The sequence below is a fragment of the Sorex araneus genome, chromosome 1 (genome assembly GCF_027595985.1).
Source record: "Sorex araneus isolate mSorAra2 chromosome 1, mSorAra2.pri, whole genome shotgun sequence".
NCBI lineage: Eukaryota > Metazoa > Chordata > Mammalia > Eulipotyphla > Soricidae > Sorex > Sorex araneus.
Genome location: NC_073302.1, coordinates 8,549,440 through 8,572,278, shown reverse-complemented (window position 1 = coordinate 8,572,278; position 22,839 = coordinate 8,549,440). Strand labels below are relative to the sequence as shown.

The following is a 22,839-nucleotide window of genomic DNA, read 5'->3' as shown; positions in this document are numbered from 1 at the left end:
GGGGGGGAAGGGGGAGACGCTCGGTGGGACGCCGCAGCCTCGGGACACAGGTGTCGCACCTGCCTGCTGCTCACCTGCGACCCCCTCCGGGTCCCGAACCAGAGCGTGGTTCGACAGCCCCCCCGACCCCCACGCTCTGCACCCCCATTCCGGAGCTGGGGTTCGATGGGTGGTGGAGCCCTTGGGAGCTGGAAGGAGGAATGAGTGACATTTCTCACCCTCTGAAAATAACTCAGCATTTTGGGGTGCTAAGTGCACAGGCACGTGTATTTCTCTTTTTCTAATAAAATCGGGATCTCTGTAAATAGTGTCATTAACATTCCTTGCTGGCGTTTTGCCACATCTTCAATATTCTCTGGAAACACATTTTTGAACGATATGTTGGAACTCAATGAATTTCCCATTCTATATTTAACCACTCTTCGACACTGAATTATATAATCAGATCAGGTCAGCAATTTTTTTTTTCCTACATGGCTCGTGGCTGTAGGATTCAGAGACAATGGTTATAAATATTTAAAGGCAACTTAATAAACATGCAATAAATATAATAAATGTGTTATTAAATAGATGATGGAGAATCTTTATCTTTCCTCCTCCCCCCCACCCCCGCCATCCTAGACAAACATTCTGGACCTCCTATACCTCACCAGCACAAAAACTCTACTTTAAAATTGCTATCTGATAGGGGCTGGAGCGATAGCACAGCGGGTAGGGCGTTTGCCTTGCACACGGCCAACCCGGGTTCGAATCCCAGCATCCCATATGGTCCCCAGAACACTGCTAGGAGTAATTCCTGAGTGCAGAGCCAGGAGTAGCCCCTGAGCATCGCCGGGTGTGATCCAAAAAGAAAAAAAAAATTGCTATCTAGGAGCTGGGAAGCAGAGGTGGGCTAAGGTGCCTGCCTTGCATGTATCTGAACCTGAGTTGACCCTGGTACATCAGACAGTCCCCGGGCGCCACAGGAGTGAGCCCTGAGCCCCGCTGCTCTGGGATCCTGCCCCCTCTCCCAATTGTTACCCATCTTGTTTTTATTTATTTACTTATTTTTGCTTTTTGGTCACACCTGGCGATGCACAGGGGTTATTCCTGGTTCATGCACTCAGGAATTACTCCTGGCGGTGCTCAGGAGACCATATGGGATGCTGGGGATCGAACCCGGGTTGGCCGCGTGCAAGGCAAATGCCCTACCTACCCGCTGTGCTATCACTCCAGCCCCTTGATTTTATTTTTATTTCTTGAATCAAGACCAAGGTGAAGGGGCTGGAGCAATAGCACAGCGGGTAGGGCGTGCTATTAACAACAAAAAAAATTAACAACAAAAAAAGACCAAGGTGAAACATCCCCCCCCCCAACCCCTTTTAGGGTGGTGGTGCTCAGGGATGACTCCTGGTGGGGGCTTGGGGAAACGTATGGGGTGCTGGGGATGGAACCCAGGTCAGCTGCATGACAGGCAAGTACCCCACCTTCTCCAGCCCCACCAAGGCCGTATATTTCTTGTTTGGTTTGGTTTGGTTTTGCTTTGGGGGCCACACCTGGCGATGCTCAGCGCTGACTCCTGGCTCTATCAGGGACCACACCTGGTGGAGCTCAGGGGCCCACAGCCCAACTGCCAGTGATCCGGTGATGGAACCCAGGTGGGGGACGTGTGTGGGGCAAGGGACTTACCCGCTGAATTGTCTCTCCAGCCCCAGCTGCCACCTATCCCCTTGGCTGTATTTCTTAGCTAAATGGACTATTCGTATTCTCAGCCCAATTTTTCTCGTGTTAATTTTTATTGATCCATAAGCAAATACTGAATATGCAAAAGATGCTAATCCTTTGGAGCGTCTGTGAGAACAAATGATTTTTATTTATTTTTCTTTGAATCTCTGAATACACCGACAATTTAAGTGATTACACAGATAAATATGTTCCTTCATGACAGTTTCCATGGCTTTGATACAAAGAAGGCTCTCCAAATTTTGCCCTGCACTGAATTTTTTTTTTTTCTTTTTGGGTCGCACTTGGCAATGCACAGGGGTTACTCCTGGCTCTGCACTCAGGAATTGCTCCTGGCGGTACTCAGGGGACCATATGGGATGGTGGGAATCAAACCCGGGTCAGCTGTGTGCAAGGCAAATGCCCTACCCGCTGTACTATCGCTCCAGCCCAGGACTGAATTCTTTAATCCATCGGGAATTAACTTAGGTTCAAGGACTGGGGAGAAAATGTGTTCTCCGGCACGGATAACCAACCACACAGTGACTAATCCTGCCTCTCCCTATTCCATCTCTCTGATCTTCCTTAAAAGCTAGACACATCACATCATCAGCATTTAATAAGATTAACAAGTTAGGAAACAGAGACCGGAGGAAACGGCCACCGAATGTGCAGACGCGTGCAGGAAGGGGAGAGGCCTCCTCTGGGCTCTGGGGACAGGACAGACGCCAACCACACTGGGTTCCCTCGGGGCCTGTTCTTCTCTTGTTTGGTTTCTGGGCCACATCTGGTGGTGCTCAGGGCTGACTCCTGGCTCTGCACTCCAGGATCGCTCTGGGCGGTGCTGGGGATCGAACCTGGGGTGGCCGAGGGCCAGGCAGGCGCCCGGCCCACTGTCCTATGGCTGCTCCTGTCTTCCCGCCATGCTCCTCTGGGAAGCCCACACCCAAGTGGCCCTGGTCCTGTTCGGAAGCCAATGACTGGCCTCCACTGACAGAAGGCCATTCACGTGGTCATGGAGGAGGGGACCCTGCAGAGGGCCGGGAAGGAACACGGCCGGCTTGGAACCTGACGGTGCAGGCCCCACGGCCGGCGGCTGAGGGGGAAAACCCGGGACGGCTTGCTCTCCCCTGCCTCCCTCCATATCCCGGTTTCTCCGTGCGTGCTCGGGAACCCGGCCCAGGTGCCGACAGCTGGTTCCGGCTGCTCCACTTGGAGCCCGTCCTCTCTCCATCCAGCTCCAGCGAGTGGGGGTTGGGAGAACAGCTCCAGCTGCGCCCTGGCCTCGGCCATTGGCTTCCTGCCCGTCCTGCAGCCGCACAAGTGCTTTTGCCCGCGGTCTCCTCTGCTGGGCTTTTGGGGACACCTCTGGGCCTGGCACGCTTGCTCCCGCCTCCCGACCCGAGAGCACCCGGCCAGTGTCCTCTGAGGCTCCACATGGAAGAAACTACCCACAGGCCCAGCGAGGCCCCTCTTCCGGCCTTCTCTCTCCCCACCCATCCGCTCCAGGGGTCAGGCTTTGGGCCCCTGCCAAGCTCTTTCTCTGTCGGTGTCGGGGCCCGTCCTGCCTTCTTCTGTAAAGCCCCCACAGTGCTCCCTGGCACACGTGCCCCCAATGGGACTGCCGCTGTGGGCATTTCTGTTGTCTCGCCTTCACGTACAAAAGACACCGACTCCCCTTCCCTCTGTCTTCTCAGTGGCACTGCGCTACGTCAGAGCTCGCTAATGTCCTGGGACTGGCAGCAGGACAGTTCGGAGCACATATTCCTGATGCGAAGATAGTTTGTGGTTTGACCCCAGCAGCGTGGGGCCGGGATTTTCCTGAGTTCCGCAGACCGGGGTACGTGACTCAAGTTCAAAATCCATCACTCCAAAGGGGGATACGCACAGATGCCACTTGTGGAAAATCAAGTCAATGGATTCGCTCATCTGTTCATTCACTAACATAACCTACTCTCACCACAACACACTTAATTAAATAAACAAAAACACTCTGCAAATCTAGAAGGTACCATACAAGCGTCAGGCATTATCATCGCAAGAAGTCATTTGCAATTCTCTTGGAAGGAGTCCTTTCAGAGAACGCTCCTGGCTGAGGCAGAACTTGGTATTTGGCCCCTTTGTAGCTGAAAGCGAGTGGAATCAAAATCCTATTTCAGGAGATTAAAAGAAGCAGGCACTTTCTCTTTAGATGGTAACTTTTCAGGTCTCTGTCACCTAAAAAATACCAAAACTAAACCCGAGCCCAAGCCCAACGCTTAGATTTTGCAATTACCCAGATTTAAGCCTTCGTAAAACTCAGACTTCTGAGGAGTCGGGGCATCATTTTCACTGGGGCTTCTCTCAAGGCTGGATCTCCGCGAGTGGAGTACAATGCATTTACCCATTTGATGAAGAAAACAAACAAAGGGAACCGCTTGGCTCCTTTCCAAAACCCTAACTGGCAGGCGTCCGTCACGTGCGTCGGTTACTTGGGCACCTCGGCGAAGGTGATCCCACAGAAGTGGCAGAGTATCTTCTGTCACTCTCGTGTGCCAGACACACAGTCACTGCACGCCTCACTGGAAATAACACAGTCAAGCCTGAAAATCGTCACTCGGCGTTGACTTTAAAACTCCCAAACTAAGTCTGTTTACAAAAGGAAGGGTTCCCACAGGACCGCGCCGGTTCCGCGGGGAATACGAAGTTTAAAAAAGGGTGCAAAGTCGGTCGCCTGGATTGCAGTCAACAAAGGGTACTACGGAGACTGTTGAATTGAAGAGCAAGTGGAGGGAAATGGCCCTATCAAAATCTCACTCGGTGGGAGAAGAGGACGAGAGTACATGTAAAATTTGCCCAAAGTCATTAGTCACGATGAATATTCATCAGAAGCCAATTATCAATCCCATTTAATGACACCCCAAAAGATTTTGCCCTGGAGCAGCTGAAGAGTCTCAGACTCCAGACTAAACCCGACAAATTATAACAGCCAACAGCCCGTCTCGCCAGGACACAGCGTGTGAAGCACCACCGGTGGGTTCTAGCCACACCTGCAGCAACCCGTGTCCTCGGCCACGGGGCCCAAGGTCAGCCCTGTCTCGGAGCCTTCTCCATGGCGCCCCTCCCCCTCTTTGAGGCAAAGGGAGCGAGGAAGGGCAACGGCCGTGGGGGTGGGACATGAATGGGGAAAGATCAATGATGGGGGGAGGGGAAATTTCACGGCAAAGTGCTGCTGAATTTCACAGTCCCGGCATTTTTCAGGGACAATGCCAGAGAGTCGCCATCTTAAGTCCAATGCCTTAACTGAGTCCTCGTGGCAGTTCTGTCATTTAATATGGGATAAATATAGGAATCCCAGAGAGAGAGAGAGAGAGAAACAGACAGACAGACGAGAGAAAAGGGAATGAATCTCACAGCAGGGTATGCACCATGCACCATGATGCAGGATGAAAATCTGGTTTTACAGGGCGCATGCGTGTGTGCGTGTGTGTGTGTGTGTGTGTGTGTGTGTGTGTGTGTGGTGTGTATTTATATATGTACACACTCATTGCTACATTTCACAGATAAGGAAACAGTCTCTGAGGTGAAATAACTTGCCCAAGGCCACAGAGCTCGTAAGTGACAGAACTGGGACTCACATCCAGGTCTGTCAGACTATAATGGCTACTGTGTTTCCTCAATGCATAAATTAACTCCGAAATGTTTGGGGCGCCTCTGCCGAGCCCAGGCACGGCGGCGCTGAGGACTCAGAGCCAGCTGCGATGTTGTCAGCACTTGCCAAATTCCAGGGCAGTGTGCCTGCCTGACTGCTGGGGGTGACCAAAGATCTAGGGCAAGAAAACCAACGGGCAGAAAGGAATCGTTTTGGGAGGGAAAAAAATAAACACAGATGGGACCACTTCTTGCAGATTCGTCATATTTTACTCACTCTAGGGTGGCAAGGATGGGACTCAGGGGACTATATGTGGTGCTGGGGATCGAACCCGGGTCTGCTGCATGCAAGGCAAGCCCCCCTACCTGCTGAGCTATTTCTTGAGGTGGGAATTTTAACCCGTAGGAAATTCTAAGGATTCTAGAGTTGAAGGCAAGGGTTCACCGCCAAGTTCAGGAAGCCCATTGCAAAACCTACTTTTCTGGCAGGTTCCCCGGGAACTTCTGGTCCAGGGTGCCCAGTGTCTACTTTGAATGCGACCAGGACGGTTTGGCACACGTGGGAGGTGGCAGGAATAGGGCTGGAGAGGTTGACAAGGCTGGTGCTCCGGGCCACAGAGCCAGTTCTCGGACCCCTCGCAATGTTTAGATGCTTGTCCATTTCAAGCAAGAGTCACCTATCTCGCAAGGCTCAGAGGAAACACTGTCCGCTTTCTCTGCTGGAGAATGAGATGCACTCTCTAACCGCAAGGCTGGAAAACAGAGATGCCCCGGTTCCGAGTGGGGACGTAACGGACCGAGTCTCACGACATATCACTCACTCTACATTATAGAGTCTCGCTCACTCCACTACCCGATCTTGTCCAAAAAACAAAAAGTCCTACAGGAGCACTGAAAGTTAACCCTCTGGGCCAATGAAGGGTTCAAGATCCACCTTTCATTGATAAATGGCTTATCCATGTTCAAATCTTGTTTACCGCTGGAAGCGGGAAAAGAGCTGGTGATTCAGACGGTCTCAGGAATCAAGACCTTTGGGCCACTGCAGACAGTTGGGGGCATGTGGTTGGGGAGAAGGACAAGGGGCTTTGCTTCCCCAAAGCCCACCAGGCACTGATTCTTGATTTGGGGGTACTGGGGAGCAGGGCCGGACGGAGGGCCGCCTCACTTCAGTTTCTCCCTGGGGGGGTCTCCTCCTCCTCCTGCTCCTGCTTCCCCAACTACCTTCTGGGGAACGGGGACGAGTAAATGCCCACAGCCACGGCGGGCCAAGGCAGCAAGGGGAAGCAACCGGCAGCTGTCCTGGGTCTCCTCTCGGTATAGTTCTTGGTTTTCTGGCGTAATTCTCTGAACTCTTACTCTGACTTCATTTTATTTATTTTTAAAATCTGTTTTCATTGGGGCTGGAGTGATAGCACAGCAGGTAGGGCGTTTGCCTTGCACGCCGCCAAACTGAGTTCGATTCCCAGCATCCCATATGGTCCCCTGAGCACCGCCAGGGGCGATTCCTGAGTGCAAAGCCAGGAGTAACCCTTGTGCACTGCCAGGTGTGACCCAAAAAGCAAAAAAAGAAATCTGTTTTCATTACAATGTAGGTGACAAGTTTGCAATAATGCTGACAATCAAGCCCTGGCATATAGTGCCCCCCCAATGGTGTTTGTTTGTTTCTGTAAACAACCTAACTAGTTCAAACAAATTTAAATTGTGCTCTAGGGGCTGGGGCAATAGTACAGTGGGGAGGGCGCTTGCCTTGCCTGTGGTCAAGCCTGGTTCAATCCCCGGCATTCCATATGGTCCCCCAAACAATGCCAGGAGTGAACCCTGAGCACACAGTCACGAGTAAACCCTGAGCATGGCAAGGTACGGCATCCCCAAACAAGAACAAACAAAATACAATGAGCTCTAGAGCTGGACAGCAACGGCCTCTGCCAAGATGACACTTGGAAGCATCACAGCCACCGGAGCCGCCAAAAGAAAGTGGTGCTTGGCCTCCGGAGCCTTCTGACAGGCGGCCAGAAGCAACGGGACTGAAGAGGGGTGGGGGGACTTCTCCCCGACCCCCACACCTTCAGCAAGGGCTGGCAGGAGGTGGGCTTCCTTGCAAATATTTCTACACCAAGAATCTGTGTGATGGGTCTTTTTTTTTTTTTTGAGGGGGGGTCACACCTGGCAATGCACAGGGGTTACTCTTGGCTCTGCACTCAGGAATTACTCCTGGTAGTGCTTGGGGGATCATATGGGATGCTGGGAATGGAACTGAGTCGACCGCGTGCAAGACAAACGCTCTCCCCGCTGTGCTATCGCTCCAGCCCTTGTGTAATGTGCCTTAAAGAACCAGGAGGATAGGACCACAGTATCACTGTATCACTGTCATCCTGTTGTTCATCGATTTGCTCGAGTGGGGGTCAGTAACATCTCCATTAGTCCCTGTCATGTTCAGGGTCAGGGGAATGAGGCCCATCACCACAGTACAGCAGGTAAAATGCTTGCCTTGCACACAACCGACCAGGGATCGATCCCAGCATCCTGTATGGCATCTGGTATGGCTCCCCGAAAATGGCCAAGAGTGATTCCTGAATGCAGACACAGGATTTAATTAAAAAATAAGTAAGAAAGAAAAGAAGGAAGGAAGGAAAGAAAGAAAGAAAGAAAGAAAGAAAGAAAGAAAGAAAGAAAGAAAGAAAGAAAGAAAGAAAGAAAGAAGGAAGGAAGGAAGGAAGGAAAAAGAAAGGAAGGAAGGAGGAAGGAAGGAAGGAAGGAAGGAGGAAGGAAAAAGGAAGGAAGGAGGAAGGAAGGAAGGAAGGAAGGAAGGAAGGAAGGAAGGAAGGAAGGAAGGAAGGAAGGAAGGAAGGAAGGAAGCTGGAACTGAATGTGGGTTCATGAGGACCTTCCTGTCAGGGCCCATCAGTGTCAATATTCCCAGGAACTGCAGGAGACGATGCTCTGTCCTGTTTGACACTGGGCACATCCAATCACAGCGTTCCCAGAGAGAAATAGGGGAAGCCAAGCACTGTCCGGGGTGCTGGTATGAACCTATGGAAGTCTCCCAAACAAACCTAACCCACCACTGGTATGTGGCCTCAGAAAGAAAATAAATTTAATGATGCAAAGCAACAACCATCAAAGAGCGAATGTTGGTTCTGACTTAAGAGCATTCCTAGTCACTGCTTCTGAGCGGGCCAGGACCTATGGCCTGGAGGACCTCTTCACACCAGATGCTCTATGGTTCCGGGCTAGACCTTTGACCTTGGTCTGGAGGCGGTGGCCAAGAATATGGACTTTTAAACAGGTCTCTTGAGGGGCTGGAACAATAGCTCAGCGGTTAGGGCGTTTGCCTTGCACGCGGCCGACCCGGGTTCGATTCCCAGCATCCCATAGGGTCCCCTGAGCACCGCCAGGGGTGGTTCCTGAGTGCAGAGCCAGGAGTAACCCCTGTGCATCGCCGGGTGTGACCCAAAAACCCACCCCCCCCCAAAAAAAAATAAACAGGTCTCTCGAAGATTCCAAGGGAACTAAGGCCCAGGTCGGCAATGGGAAGGCACTCAGGGGCACTCAGGGTCCGTGGCAGCAGCCACAGACGAGGCCAGGCGGGAAAGCAAGAGGCACAGGGAGGCCGGGGTCCGAGCCACAGCAATTCTTCGAGTGTCACAAGTCGAGGCTGCTACGGGACCTCACACGGGACCCCCTGCCCTGTCTCAGAGCTCGTCCCTGCAGCCACAGCACCACACGCACGAGAGAAACCCGACTGTCGAGGCGTTCAGAGCAGCACACGGTGTTTACACTTAAGGACAAGAGAAAAGCCCCATCAAGAACACAGGCGCCCCTCCCCCTGCATCTGCCGGTGGGGTTCCCGTCACTCCTACCTAACAGCTTTCTAATGTTCTCTGAGCCACAGTAAGATTTTATGTGGTGGAGAAGAGAGGCGATGCGACACGGGAGTTTGGCCGCGGAGTCTGGATTCCCTGGCCCTCGCTCACTCCCTCCCCGTCAAAGGGACTCATTTGCTCCGAGCGTCCTCTTGCTACTCTCCTTTGTCTGTGTCATCTAGGCTACTCTCTCTCTCTCTCTCTCTCTCTCTCTGTCTTTCTCTCTCCCTCTCTCTAATGTATAAAAGATGAACAAACAAAATGTTCGATTTCTTTTATTTTTTAAAATAGAACACTAAATTTAGTCTTTGAATCCTCTGTTTGGTAAGTTTCCAGTGACAAGGTCTTGGCTTCTCTCGAGCACAGTTTGAAACCAAATAACGCAGCTTGTTCCTGCGGCTGGAACACGCCGGGCGCAGCATGCGGGCAGGGCGGCCTGGCCCGGGGCCCTCTGTCAACTGCCACCGTCCCCTCTCCCGCCGGCTCGAAGGGCTTCAGAGGCGCAGACGGACCTTCCACGCGGCCCGCATTCCCCGGGGTGGCCAGTGTCGCCACCAGGGCGAGTTCCACGGGAACGCTGTGCCACGCCATGCCATGCCACACCTGCGTTGCTTCCTGATGCACCTGCGTGGCCATTGCTCGACCCTGTGACCCCGGTGACCCCGTGTGCTAAGAGGGAGTGGGAGGGACAGGCCTGGGCCTGAGGCTGAGAAGGGTCTGCCCTGCTACCGAAATAATGAGGCATCTACTAAGGACCAGAGACCCCAGGGTGCTGGGGACACAGTACCACAGTGCTGGGGACACAAGGCCACAAGGCCCGGCCCCGAGGCTGGGCTGGGAAGAAACCCACAGGGGGACGCTGCTTGAGCAGAAGCCTCCGGGCTGGCACAGTGAGGGACCGGCAGGAGTCACCGTTCTCTTCACAGTGACGGGGACGGCATAAACAGCTCAGCGTCAAGGCCCAACTAGCTGGGGAAAGGTCTTCACACTAAACCAGTGTTGCCCAAACTGGGTGACGCCGCTCTGGGGGACACCGGGATCATCTGGGGGGCAGTAGTTGCCTTGGGTGCAATTAGGGGGCACTTTTTGTTTGCTTAAAGGAAGTAGATTTGGGCAGGAGAGGGGTTAAGGCGCTTGCCTTGGACCTGGCCGCCCTGGGTTCGATTCCCATCAAGGCGTTTGGTCCCCTGGGTCCCGCCAGGAAGGATCCCTGAGCACAGAGCCAGGGGGGAGTCCTGAGGCCGATGGCGTGTGGGGCCCCAAACAAACCAAATAAAGAAGGTGGATTTCCAGAGGAGTGCTGAGTCATTTCCTTCTGAGAGACGGTACTGGGTTTAGTAAGTCTGGTGGGGGCCGGGGGGGCGGGCAGGGAGCATTTAGCTGGGTCAGATCATGCTTCCTGTGGACAATGTTCCAAAGACCACCCACTAAGTAAAACCCCACACGTGTTCCTCTGGAGAGGAAATGTGACGCGGTCACTGTTTAATGGGACAGTCTTGGTTTTCCGAAGGGGCAGGAGCCCTCAATGAGTGGGGGACGTCAGTGAGACCCACGGGGGCTGGATGGGACGGCAGCGCCGAAAGCCCTGGACCCCCTGGCCATGCCAGAAGCAGGTGCCCCCTGCCCCCAGGTGCGGGGCAGAGCCAGCCTGGGTCTGTGAGTGTCCTGGACATGGACCCCTGATGGCGAGAGGCTGGGTGCCAGTCAGGAACGGGCCCGCTCAGCCTCCTGCCCCCCGGGACCACAGTGGCACTAGGCACACAGGACCTGCGCAGTGACCCTGGATACAGACTAGCCACGGGCAGGCTGGGGGTCCTTCCCCACCCCACCCCCTGCCCCCGAGACCAACAGACTCACACCAGGAAGAAGCCTCTGCGAGCCAGGGGGGACTTGGGACAAACGCAGCCCCCTGGGAGTGGGGGGGGGCAGCATGAGGGGTGGACTCGAGCCAAGACAAGTGGGTTTGAATCCCATCTCTGCCGGCCCCTGAAAGATGCATTTCCGCTTCGAGTGCCAGCCCGCGAGGCCTGCGAAGGGAGCTGGACACGGGCGCGTTCCCAGGGCGACGACAAGAGTGAGTGGGGACAAAAGTGTGTGACGGTGCCTGGCACACAGTAGGTCTCGCTTGGAAGACGTGGGAGAGGGTGCGGGAGGAAGAGGGGGCTGCCGTGTGAATGATGGCACGGGGCGGGGGGTGGGGGGGGTGGTGGTTCTCTGCGCGTACCTGGGGATGCCGACACCTCTAGCCTCGGGAGCCACCAAAAGCGCCATCGGAACTGCGCTGGGCTCTGGAACTGTGGGAGAAAAATGGGGCTCCTGGGCATGGAAACGGTTACATGAGAGCACAGGACTGAGTTAAGCCGCCCCTATTCATCATCCGTAAAAGAGACCGATCAATTCGCGCTAACTGAGCAGGGGAGCAGAAACTCCTGTTTCCTTAGACGAACGTCTCCCGGCTATTGATCGACAGCGCCCGCCCGGGGGCTGTCTCCGGCCGCGCGGCCCCGTTTCCAGGGGCGGCCCAGGGGAGTCTCGAGGTTCCCCGGGCTGCAAAGAGGAGGAGGCTGACGGTCACCCGGCAGGAGGAAGGGAAGTGCCGGGTGGTGAGGCGAGACTGGGTGGCCACCGGGTTTGTCCACAGCCCGGTCTAGAAGAACCTTCGCGACCCGCTGCCCCTCCCGCCAGAGCGTCCTGAGAAGTCACTACTGAAGACACAAAAGGCAGCAGGCACAGAAATCTTAACCCTGAGACTGGAGCTGTCCTTTTCGGGTCACACCCGGCGATGCTCAGGGGTTACTCCTGGCTCTGCACTCAGGAATCACTCCTGGCGGTGCTCGGGGGACCCTATGGGAATCGAACCTGGGTCGGCTGCATGCAAGGCAAACGCCCTACCCGCTGTGCTATCGCTCTACCCCCATCCACAACGCTTGAATAGTGCCCTGACACATACTTCCTGAGTGATGCCAGCTGGGCGGGGTGGTCAGCTGGAGAGAGGACAGGACAGTCCACCTGCAAAGGGCAGCAGAGCGCAGGGCCAGGGCTGGCTGCCACTCTCCTCCGCAGGCGAGAACTCAGGGCCGACAGCATGTTCCCTTCCACACTTAGGGCGCAGGTCACTGCCTCCTCCTCCCCAGCACCGACGAGGCCAGGTCCCGCCCGTGAGGTTTCCAGTTTTAATCCTTCTGTGGGAAATATCTTGCCTCTACCCTGCGTTGCAAAACTTTTACAGTGAAAGGGCTTTGGTAGCTTTTCATATGCCTTCAAAAATCTAAAATACATACTTTTTTTTTTTTTTTTTTGCTTTTTGGGTCATACCTAGTGATACACAGGGGTTACTCCTGGCTCTGCACTCAGGAAATGACTCCTGGTAGTGCTCGGGGGACCATGTGGAATGCTGGGAATCGAACCCAGGTCAGCTGCGTGCGAGGCAAACGCCCTACCCGCCAAGCTATCACTCCAGCCCCGGCAGACACATATTCAATGAAGTAACTTTGGGGCGGGAGAGAAAGTTACAGGCATTAAGGCGCATGGCTTGCATACAGCTGGCCCCAGCTTAATCCCAGGCAAGGCTGGGTCCCCGAGCCCTGCTGGGGTGGCTTGGGTAATCCCAGACACGGCAGTGCCGCACACTGAACTGCCAGCCTGCTCGGCCAGGAGCTGCGGGAAGGGAGTCCCCCTCCACCACACCCCTGCCCCCAGCCCCCCAAGCAGACAGAGGATGCAAGCAAACTTTCCGATGGCAAAACCTCTTAAGAATCCACACTTCGGACACATCTCCTGAGCTGGCCGAGCACGGCCCGGAGGTCAGGCCCACATCCTGCTTCTGTGACACAAGCGTTGTCAGCCTCCGTCTCACCCGTGAGGTCACTATTGTGAGCCCACACGGCTGAAGCCCGGCTTCGGCAGCCGGGACCAGATGGTCTCGGAAAACATATTTACTAGTGGACCCTTGTTGGACCCCAAACCGAGCTGCACTTTGGAAGGTCCCCGCATACTTCTTCCCAACTCGCTTCCCGCCCCGTGATGATGCTGCTACCTAAATTTTGTGGACATATCCATTTTTTACCCCCTTTATGGTAGTTTGCATCTATCCCTGAAACAATCCCCATTTGGTCTCTCGGGCCTCAATGCTCTGTGAGTGAAACGCCGCTGGCTCCGGCAGCTGCCGGCGTCTTTCACTCTGACTTCTGCACCGGGGTCTGGGCGTGTGGGCCGGGCTGCTCTTTCCCTGCAGAGGCGCCCCTCTGCTGACAACATGTTTCTGGGTTCGCTGGGGATGAGAAATGGAGCTCTGTCCGGCTTGAAAGACCAAGGAGACAGTGCTGCGAGGTCACTCTTGTTCATGTAACCCAGCACCCATGACCAGGATGGCTGTGCAGGTTTGTAAGTACACACACACACACACACACACACACACACACACACACACACACACTCCTCTCTCTCACACACACCTCTCTCTCTCCTCTCTCTCTCCAATTCCACCCAGAATACAATTCTTGAGTTGTGAACTTCCTAATAGTTTTGTTCTATACACCCTTCAAAGGATAGTACATAAAATTCTCTGCTAGAAAATGACTTTTGTCAGATACTACAACTTTTGTAAAACTTGTATTTTAATCAGTATCTTATAATTTCCTCTCTCTGTTTACTAGCATTTTCTTTCCCTTTGTGAAGAGCCTGCTGGTGCTTTTTCTCCACGTTTCTATTACCGGACTTGCCTTGTGCTTTTATTTATTTATCTTTATTATTTATTTTATTTTATTTATTTATTTGGCCTTGTGCTTTTAAACCTTGCAGTTCTAAGAATTCTTTCAATGAATACATGTTCACAATTTTAATCTCTTTCTTCAGATAATTTCCATTTTGGGTCATTTAAACAAACCCCTTTCTTCTCCAAGATCCCAGAGACTTTTTGCTTTAAGAGCTTCAAAATAATATTTGCTTTTTCACACGTAAGTACCCAATGCATGTGGAATATAGTGCTGCATATGGCATGAGATAGGAACCGTCTTCCTTCTCCTCCCAATGTGGATAATCAATCAGGGAGAGGCCCATCCATCCCCCAGATGTTACTACGCTGCTTCTGTTGTTTATAAGAAGTCTGTGCACGTGGGGCTGTCTCTGCAATCTCCAGCCCGTTCCATCAGTCTCGGAGCCCCGTCCCCGCTCATTACTCGTGTCTTAACTACAACTGTGCTAATCCACTGTTTCCTTCAAATGTATCTTGGCTCTTCCCTTGCTGTTTCATATTAATTTTAGAATCTGTGCGGTGGAAAGGCTCGCTGGATTTTGACGATTACTGTATCCGAACCAGATCTCTTTCTGGGAGCAAATGACAACTTCAGCCTACTGAATCTTCCTATTCATGAGCACGCTTTCTCTCCCACTACTGGTGATCATATGCTGCTGCCTTTTTAATATGCTAATGCGGGAAGTTATACTGATAGGTTTCGTAGTACTATCGACATCGCCCTCGTAACTGTGAATTGCATTTTATCTCCACTTGCAACTGTATTACATACCGATATGTTAATGAGTGAAACTGATTAATGAATTTCCTTATAATGTCTTCCTGAGTGGCTGAAGATCAAGGCAATTTAAGGGTCACAAGGAAAGCTATTTTCCCCTTGTGTCACAGAGAAAAGCCATGCATTTCTTTCTTTGGCTCTTAAAGAGATTGTCTATAAGTGATTGGTTCCTTAAGACATTTGATAAAACGTACCTGAAAATATGGATTTAATAATTTAGAAAAACTGATATGCTGATTAAATTTCTAGGGGGCTAGAGTGATAGCACAGTGGGTAGGGCGTTTGCCTTGCACGCTGCCGACCCGGGTTCGATTCCCAGCATCCCATATGGTCCCCCGAGCACCGCCAGGAGTGATTCCTGAGTGCAGAGCCAGGAGTAACCCCTGTGCATCGCCAGGTGTGACCCAAAAAGCACAAAAAAAAAATTTCTAGAAGTGATATACCCATTCTACGTGTGTGCAGGGGGGAGGAGGGTTCTCCCAACGTGCTCAGGTGCTCCAAGGGTCCCTGTCGTGATTCTTGGCTAGCCCAGCTGTCATTTTAGCTCAAGGACCTAATGATGTGATGATTCGATGCAGCTTGGGCCCTGCTGGGGATACCCGGCCACTGCTGTGGTACCGGGGGCCCCCAAACATGCATCCAGTGATGCTCAGGGGACCCTGTGGTATCAGGAATCCAATTCAAGCTAGGGACATGCTAGGCATATACCCTAACTGCTATACTGTCTCTAGATTCTTTTATAGATTCCTGATTTAATTATGGCAATTACAGCTTTTTTTTTTTGGGGGGGGGGGGTCACACCCAGCAATGCACAGGGGTTACTCCTGGCTCTGCACTCAAGAATTACTCCTGGCGGTGCTCAGGGGACCATATGGGATGCTGGGAATCGAACTCGGGTCAGCTGTGTGCAAGGCAAACCCCCTACCCGCTGTGTTATCCCTCCAGCCCCAGCTTTTTGTTTTTTTTTTTGGTTTTGCTCTTTTTTTGGGGGGGGGGTGTAATACCTGCACCGTCTCTCTGTCCCCTAAAATTGTCTGCCAACTGAAACTTTCGTTTCATTTTCAAATATTCGCACAACATGCATGATAGTACTTCTATCATTTGAAAAAGCTTTCTGCTCCTTGTGCTTATTGATTTCTCCCATCTCCATTTTTTAAAATTTCAATTTGAGGAGGAAGCAGGAATAATTTTGTCTGTTTAATACTACACGAGATTTATCTACATACAATCACACAGAAGGCCCGTGTTTCCTAACCTGTAAGTCGGAGGTAATAACTGAGCTTATTACAAACGGTCAAGGTGAAGACTCAACGTGTTAACAGACAGAAACAGTGCTTAGCCCCAGAGAACTCCGGGGCCTTCTGGGAGTGGGGGCGGGCACTGCAGCCCCACCCGACGCTCCCCAGCCCAGGAAAGGCCCAGCTCCGCCAATGAACTCATTGTTCCACAGCAACAGTTCCGGGACCTCAAAATTTCTTAGTACCGTCAGCCCGGTGGGATCACAGCACATCTGATGGGAAAGTTGCGTAGAAGCCCACCACGCTCACTGAGCCGACACAATGACACCGCGGGCTCAGCCAGCGCCAACCAGCACTGCAGAGCCGCGGACAATGACTGCAGTAACATCAGTGGGAGATACAACAATGGTCACAAACTGACTCCTCTCCGTCTAAGGCCTGATAATTCCATTTGCCTTTGTGTTGTCACAAAAGATACGATGTAATCTGTGCTTGCAAAGGGGCAGGCTGGGGTGGGAGGTGGGACACCAGGGACACTGGTGGGGGGGAATAGCACACTGGTGGTAGGGTTGGTGTTGGAACACTTGTTCCATGTGTTATCCAGGTAAATCACAGTGTTATAACAATTCTTTTTTTTTTTTTTTAAAGAAAAAGGACAGTAAGTGGGGAAAATAGTGCTTAGTCCAGAGTACGTGTTAAGGGTTTAATTCGGTTTCACTGAGATGATATCCTGTTTTTGTTTGTTTATTTGTTGTTTTTGGGTCACACCTGGGATGCTCAGGGGTTACTCCTGGCTCTGCATTCAGGAATTACTCCTGACAGTGCTCAGGGGACTATATGGGATACTAGGAGTCGAACCCAGGTCAGCTGCATGTAAGGCAGGTGCCCTACACTTGGCCCTGATGATAATCCTGTTTTTGTTGCACTGGAGATTAACACTCCAAAGGCAATAGTAACTAGTTATGAACTAGACTTTTTTCCAAGGGATTCTATTCAATCCAATAAAAATACACTGACAAATCTGGTTGGCAATACTTCCTAACACTCAGCTTGGGTTTTCAGGCCCCGAGGTTATAAACTGCGCTTACAGTTTAAAATAAAATGCAAACGAACCGAGAGCTGTACTCTGACTGCTGTTCTCTGGAGGGCAAGAGCTTGCTTTGTTCTCTCTGTGCAATGGGCCTAGTGCTCAGCAGGAAATAAACTGGTGAGTTCTTGACAGTCAAACAATACCAAGGAAATAAAGACATTAATGATGAAAGCGGACTGGAGCAATAGCACAGCGGGTTAGGCCTTGCACGCGGCCGGCCTGGGTTCGATTCCTCCGTCCCTCTCGGAGAGCCCGGTAAGCTACCGAGAGTATCCCGCCTGCACGGCAGAGCCTGGCAAGCTACTCGTGGCGTATTCGATATGCCAAAAAACAGTAACAACAAATCTCACAATGGAGACGTTACTGGTGCCCGCTCGAGCAAATCGATGAACAATGGGACGACAGTGCTACAGTGCTGTGCCAATGGTGAAAGCAAAAGGGAGGACTCCTATAGTCTCGAGATGGTTCCAACAAGTTCCTTGTATTTACAGGTCAACAAATAACACAAGGGATATTTACCCATAAGCCCTTCATTATGTAAATACCCACCCGAAGTTCTTAGCACCTTGACAGAGGTACCTGTTGGCTATTGTACTCCCAGTCAATTTCTGTATGTGTTACCACCGAACGAAGAAAGAAAACATGGGGCTAGAAAGATGGCACAGCGGGTGGGGACCTTGCTGGCTTGTAGGCAGCCAACCCTGTTTGATCACTGGCTCCCCATCTGGTCCCTGAACACCACCAGGAGTGATCCCTAAGCTCTGCCAGGAGGGAGCTAAAAACACTTTTGGAGTATGTTAATAATATACATAGTCAATTATGTCAGAGAAAAGTGTACTGATCTCTGTTCAAATATATCCAAAATTAAAATGGATTAATGAATAGCAAAAGACAAGGAGAGATAAAAAATTGTGCCAAAGGAAGCCTTGTAAGGATTAACAGTAGAATATAGAAGGGATTATCCGAGTGTTTGCTAGAAAATTATGTTTTTAACTTTCTATGTTTAAAAATTTTTAGGAGAGAAACTGGGGAAAAATGTAAACTCACATGCAGCAAGTTAAAAGACGAAAATAAAAGTATGAGAAATATTTCTAGCATACAAATAGCAAAAAGCTCATTCCAAGTAAAAAAAATAAATCAAAACATTGATAAGATAAATGGGAGAAGACTGCAACAAAATATAAATTGGGAACAAACCCATAGAAAAAATTCAGTTACCTCCATCAAAAAAAAAAAAAGCTCACGAAAATCTGCGATACCATTTTATACCTATTCTCTTAGCAAAGATAAAACATCTAAGAATGAGCATGCACACGTGTGCACTCATACACGCACACAGGGGAAGTCAGCCTTGGAAGTGGCACACGAACACAGCTGGCAGTATTCAGCAGAAACAGGCACCATCTGTGTGCCAAGCCATCTGCGATTGGCCAGTCTTGCCCGGTCCTGTGCCCGGTGCCCCTTCTCATTATAATGTGAACTCTTACCGCAGAAGTGGCTGAAAGATACTCACTGCAGTATTAGCAAGGAAATGGTTCAACCCTGATGGACCGTCGTGAACGGGCATCGAGGGGCCGCACATCATCATGTGCGATTCACAATCAGCAGCAGAAAACAAATGGTCCAATGTTGCCTTTTTTGGCAGATCTGAGTGTGGGGGTAAAATCCCAAATAATAATGGTGGGTTTGGTGTGGAAATATTGAAGGTCATCAAAGTAGAGAGAGAGAGTAATGTGGAAATCATCTGCCACACAGGTAGCGGGAGGGTGTGGGATGGGGGGGAATACTGGGGTTTTGGTGGTGGAAAATGTGCACTGGTGAAGGGTCAGGTGTTTCATATTTGTATGACTGAGACTTAGACCAAAAACTTTGTAATTGCTCTCACAGTGTTTCAATAAAAAATTAAAATAAAAAAAGAGAAACAGACACGCTGGATATGAGAATATGGTAGAGGCTTTGTTTTTTTTTTTTAAGGGCCATGATGGGCCCTTCTGTGGAAATATGCAAAGTGTTTAGAACATGTGATCAACCCGGGACCTGCAAGGGCTGGGGCATCCCTCGATGAGAGGCGTGTTCGCACCTGGTAGGGGCATGCATGACTGTTGGATAACACTTTGCTGCTCCCTCAGGGAGCTTAATTGAGGTTTATTGAGCCACTCCTACAACAGAACAATTGAGGCACAACTAATAATCCTATATTGCTTTTCTCTTTCCTTTATGTCATTTGTATGGTTGATTTAGCAATGTCCTTTTTGTATAGACACCGGAAGACAACTGATGCTGTGCTATGGAACCTGGGAGTTAATTGACTCCAAAATAATATTTACTCCTGGGCGTCCATATTTACTTGACTTAAGCCTCAGTTGCCCTTAGTTCCTAGCACTCCAAGAGCAGGGTCCCTATGAGGGACTGACGGGCCCAGGCCAAGCTGTGAGCCACCCTGGCATCGAGATGGGCCAGGCCAAGCGCCATGATACTTAACTATAAAGGAAGAGCACGGTCATGGACATGATGACGCCACGACCCTCGGTGGGGTGGCTGGGGCCGGTTCCCCCCTCTTGGCTCCTCCCTCCCGGTTCCCGAGCACCTTCCCAGGAACCCAGCGGGCCGTACTCACGGTGCTCAGTTTGCTGCAGACGATGAGGATCCGGCGCTCGTACAGCATGCTGGCGTACAGGTGGAGCATGTTGTTGACGTCCACGGCCACGAAGTACTCGGTCAGGTTTCTCTAGGAGGGAGAAGAACCGGAGGCGTGCGGTTTAGCGGGCTGGTTCCTGCCACGAGCAGCTGATGCGCGTCAGGACGCAGGAAATCACCGGGAAGACACGCTCAGACGCTCTCATCTCCCCTGTACTACTTCTGTCCTTCCTGCCTGCGGTGAAGACCCCACCCCAGGCCGGCACATGGAGCCCCGGGAGGCAGAGCTGGGCGGGCAGTCACGTGTCTGTGCGGGCCACCATCTCGCCCGGGAGATCAGAAAGTCCTGGGCATGCTGGAGACCGGGCTGTCGCTCAGCTCTTCTCACCCTGGAACCTAGAACATTCCCAAGGCCATCGCTCTCAGGTAAGGAAGGTTCTGGGCCGGCGCCCCCGGGGCCCCTCGCCTCCAGTCTCCATCTCTGCCAGGCTGGATTGAAAGCAAATTCCAAGATTTACAACTTCTAGGTATTTTCTCTCAAGGAAGGTGGTGTGTGTGTGTGTGTGTGTGTGTGTGTGTGTGTGTGTGTGTGTGTGTGTGTGTCTGGACCAAGGGGACAAACGTGCTGCGTGTGTGTGTGTGTGTATGTATGTGTGTGTGTATGTGTGCATCAGGGGCTGGACTAAAGGGGCAAATGCACCGTGTGTGTGTGTGTGTGTGTGTGTGTGTGTGTGTGTGTGTGTCTGGACCAAAGGGGCAAACGTGCCGTGTATGTATATGTATGTGTGTGTGTATGTGTGTGTGTCAGGGGCTGGACTAAAGGGGCAAATGCACCGTGTGTGTATGTGTGTGTGTGTGTGTGTGTGTGTCTGGACCAAAGGGGCAAACGTGCCGTGTATGTATATGTATGTGTGTGTGTATGTGTGTGTGTCAGGGGCTGGACTAAAGGGGCAAATGCACCGTGTGTGTATGTGTGTGTGTGTGTGTGTGTGTGTGTGTGTGTGTGTATGTATGTGTGTGTATGTGTGCGTCAGGGGCTGGACTAAAGGGGCAAATGCACCGTCTGTGTATATGTATGTATGTGTGTGTGTGTGTGTGTGTGTGTGTGTGTGTGCATGTTTGTGTGTTGGGGTGGGGGGCTGGAGATCAAATGCTACCCTGATGACAAGTAGCAGCAAATTGCAGGAAGCAATAATGACCTGCTAGCTTCGCTTGTTGAATCAGTGCTACGGACATGCATGACCGTTTCCCGTGCTGCACACATAACCCTCTGCCAGTCTCGGGGCTAAGGAGGTAGCGGCTCTGCTGCACCATCCAAGATCACACCTGGCGTGCAGTGGAGCCGGGAGGAGGGCAGGCACTTGACTCACAACTTGCTATTTGGCTGGAGCGCCAGGTAAACCATCGGCCCTGATAAACCCAGAGGGAACTAACAGCCTCGCACTGGGACTGCCTGCCAGGCCCCACGTACTTCTGCACAGGGACCCTCTGGTCATCGTCACAAAAGTCCAGTGAGATGCTAGGAATCTTTCCAGTAACCCCCCAGTAACCCGATTCTACGGGAGATTCCAGAACCACCGCTGAGAGTTTGGACACAGACCCAGTGCTCTGGCACGTCCACTTTGCTGTCTCTGGCACTACCCCTCACAGATACTCTGTGACATCACTCCGTCAGGCTGTCCATTTGGAACCTCGCTTGATCCTGAAGCCACGTGGAGAGAGGGAAGGGAGAGCCCACGGCCACTCAAGCGAGCATCCTTCAGCCCTGGGTGGGTTTGGCGCTACACCTGTACTATGTTTATTTTTATTTTTTAAATATCACCTGGAAAAAGGTAGGTTCGAGTTGCATTCTGAAAAAAGCCAGCCACAGCATAGGAACAAAGCCGATCAAAGTTGGCCATGAGAAAGGAAACTGCAAAAAACGATGGCGCGCCCATTTATGGAACAATCTGTGGGACTCAGACATCGGGAACTCCCCAGGGGGCCTGAATCTTCTCGAGGACTCCGAGAAAGACGCCCCGGGTCTATTTTACAGATGGGGGGGGGGAAACGGGTTCAAGCAGAGGACTGGTGTCTCCCTGAGGTCCCCTTGTTAAAAGGAAGCCAAGCTGCCCGGCGTGCTGTCCTGTTTTCGAAACTTGCTCTCCCCAGACCAACGTGCATCGTTCACGGACTCAAGACGCCAAGCCACACCGCCAAGGGCGTGGCCGGCCCATGCCAGCCCAGGGGGGTGGGGGGAGTCTCCACGCCCGGGTCCCCCCGAGGAGCGCTGAGCGGGGACGGTGGGGGATGGCCGGGTTCTGAAGACAGTGACACGGCGCAGCTGATCCGCGCCAACACAAACACGGGCCCTCAGCTGAGCGTGCGGGGCGGGGCGGGGTGGGGGGGAGATGCTGAAGTGCTGAGGAATTACACGATCCCCCCCCACCCCGCCCCCAGCCCCCTTTGGGAGAGAGGAGGGAAGTAAAAAAGAAAATAGAAATGAGGAGCTTAAAGAAGGCCAGAAAGCCCATTAGCACTTTTGACAGATCCAAAGATAACTCTGAAGCCACCAAAACGTGGCCTCCGGAGTCTGCCAAGAAGCTTCCCGCTGGGTGGAAATATGTTCCACAGCTTGGCGTCCAAATAGGGAGCCACGGCGTCAGAGGCAGAGCCCGCGCCTGGTTTTGGTGGGAGGGAGGGGAAAAGAAAAAAAATCCACGAGGCCACGGGCTCGAGGCCGGGAGAGGGGCCGTTGCTGCGACAACCGTGCCCGGTTGGGGGGAGTCCTTCACCCCCAGGCCCGGCCCGGCCCGCCTCGGCTCAGGTGGCGCCGGCGACTTGACACAGGTACGTTGAAAATCTGCAACATTTAGCCAAGTTCCCTCTAAACTGTCAAGTACTTTTTTTGGTATTTCTCATCCCATCTGTGCTGATTACCGAGATATTTGTGTCTAAACAGAAGCTGTCTTTCTTATCTGCTTCCTCCCCTGCCTCTTTCCTTCTGGGCCTGCCACCCGCCTTGCCAGGTGGGAGTGGGTGGGAGCGGCGGCAGCCCTGGGACCCCCTTCTTGCCCCCCCCATTCCACGCAAAGCACCTGAGGGGCATGGGGGGGGCCCAGAGGCGAGAGCACTTGCACTTCCCAACCGAGTCTCACCTAGGAAGGAAG

The 22,839-nt window shown here is 52.2% G+C and overlaps 1 protein-coding gene across 3 annotated transcripts in view; it reads right to left on the bottom strand.

The window, feature by feature from the left end:
* Positions 1–22,839, bottom strand: part of DENND1A (DENN domain containing 1A) — a 549,524-nt gene that overhangs the window by 201,229 nt on the left and 325,456 nt on the right. For 2 of the 3 annotated variants that reach the window (XM_055143108.1, XM_055143161.1), the window contains one exon: positions 19,671–19,779. In XM_055143108.1, the coding sequence (XP_054999083.1) occupies positions 19,671–19,779 (109 nt within the window). Of the gene's footprint in view, positions 1–19,670; positions 19,782–22,839 lie in introns of all 3 variants that reach the window. The other variant, XM_055143062.1, reaches the window with a different exon arrangement.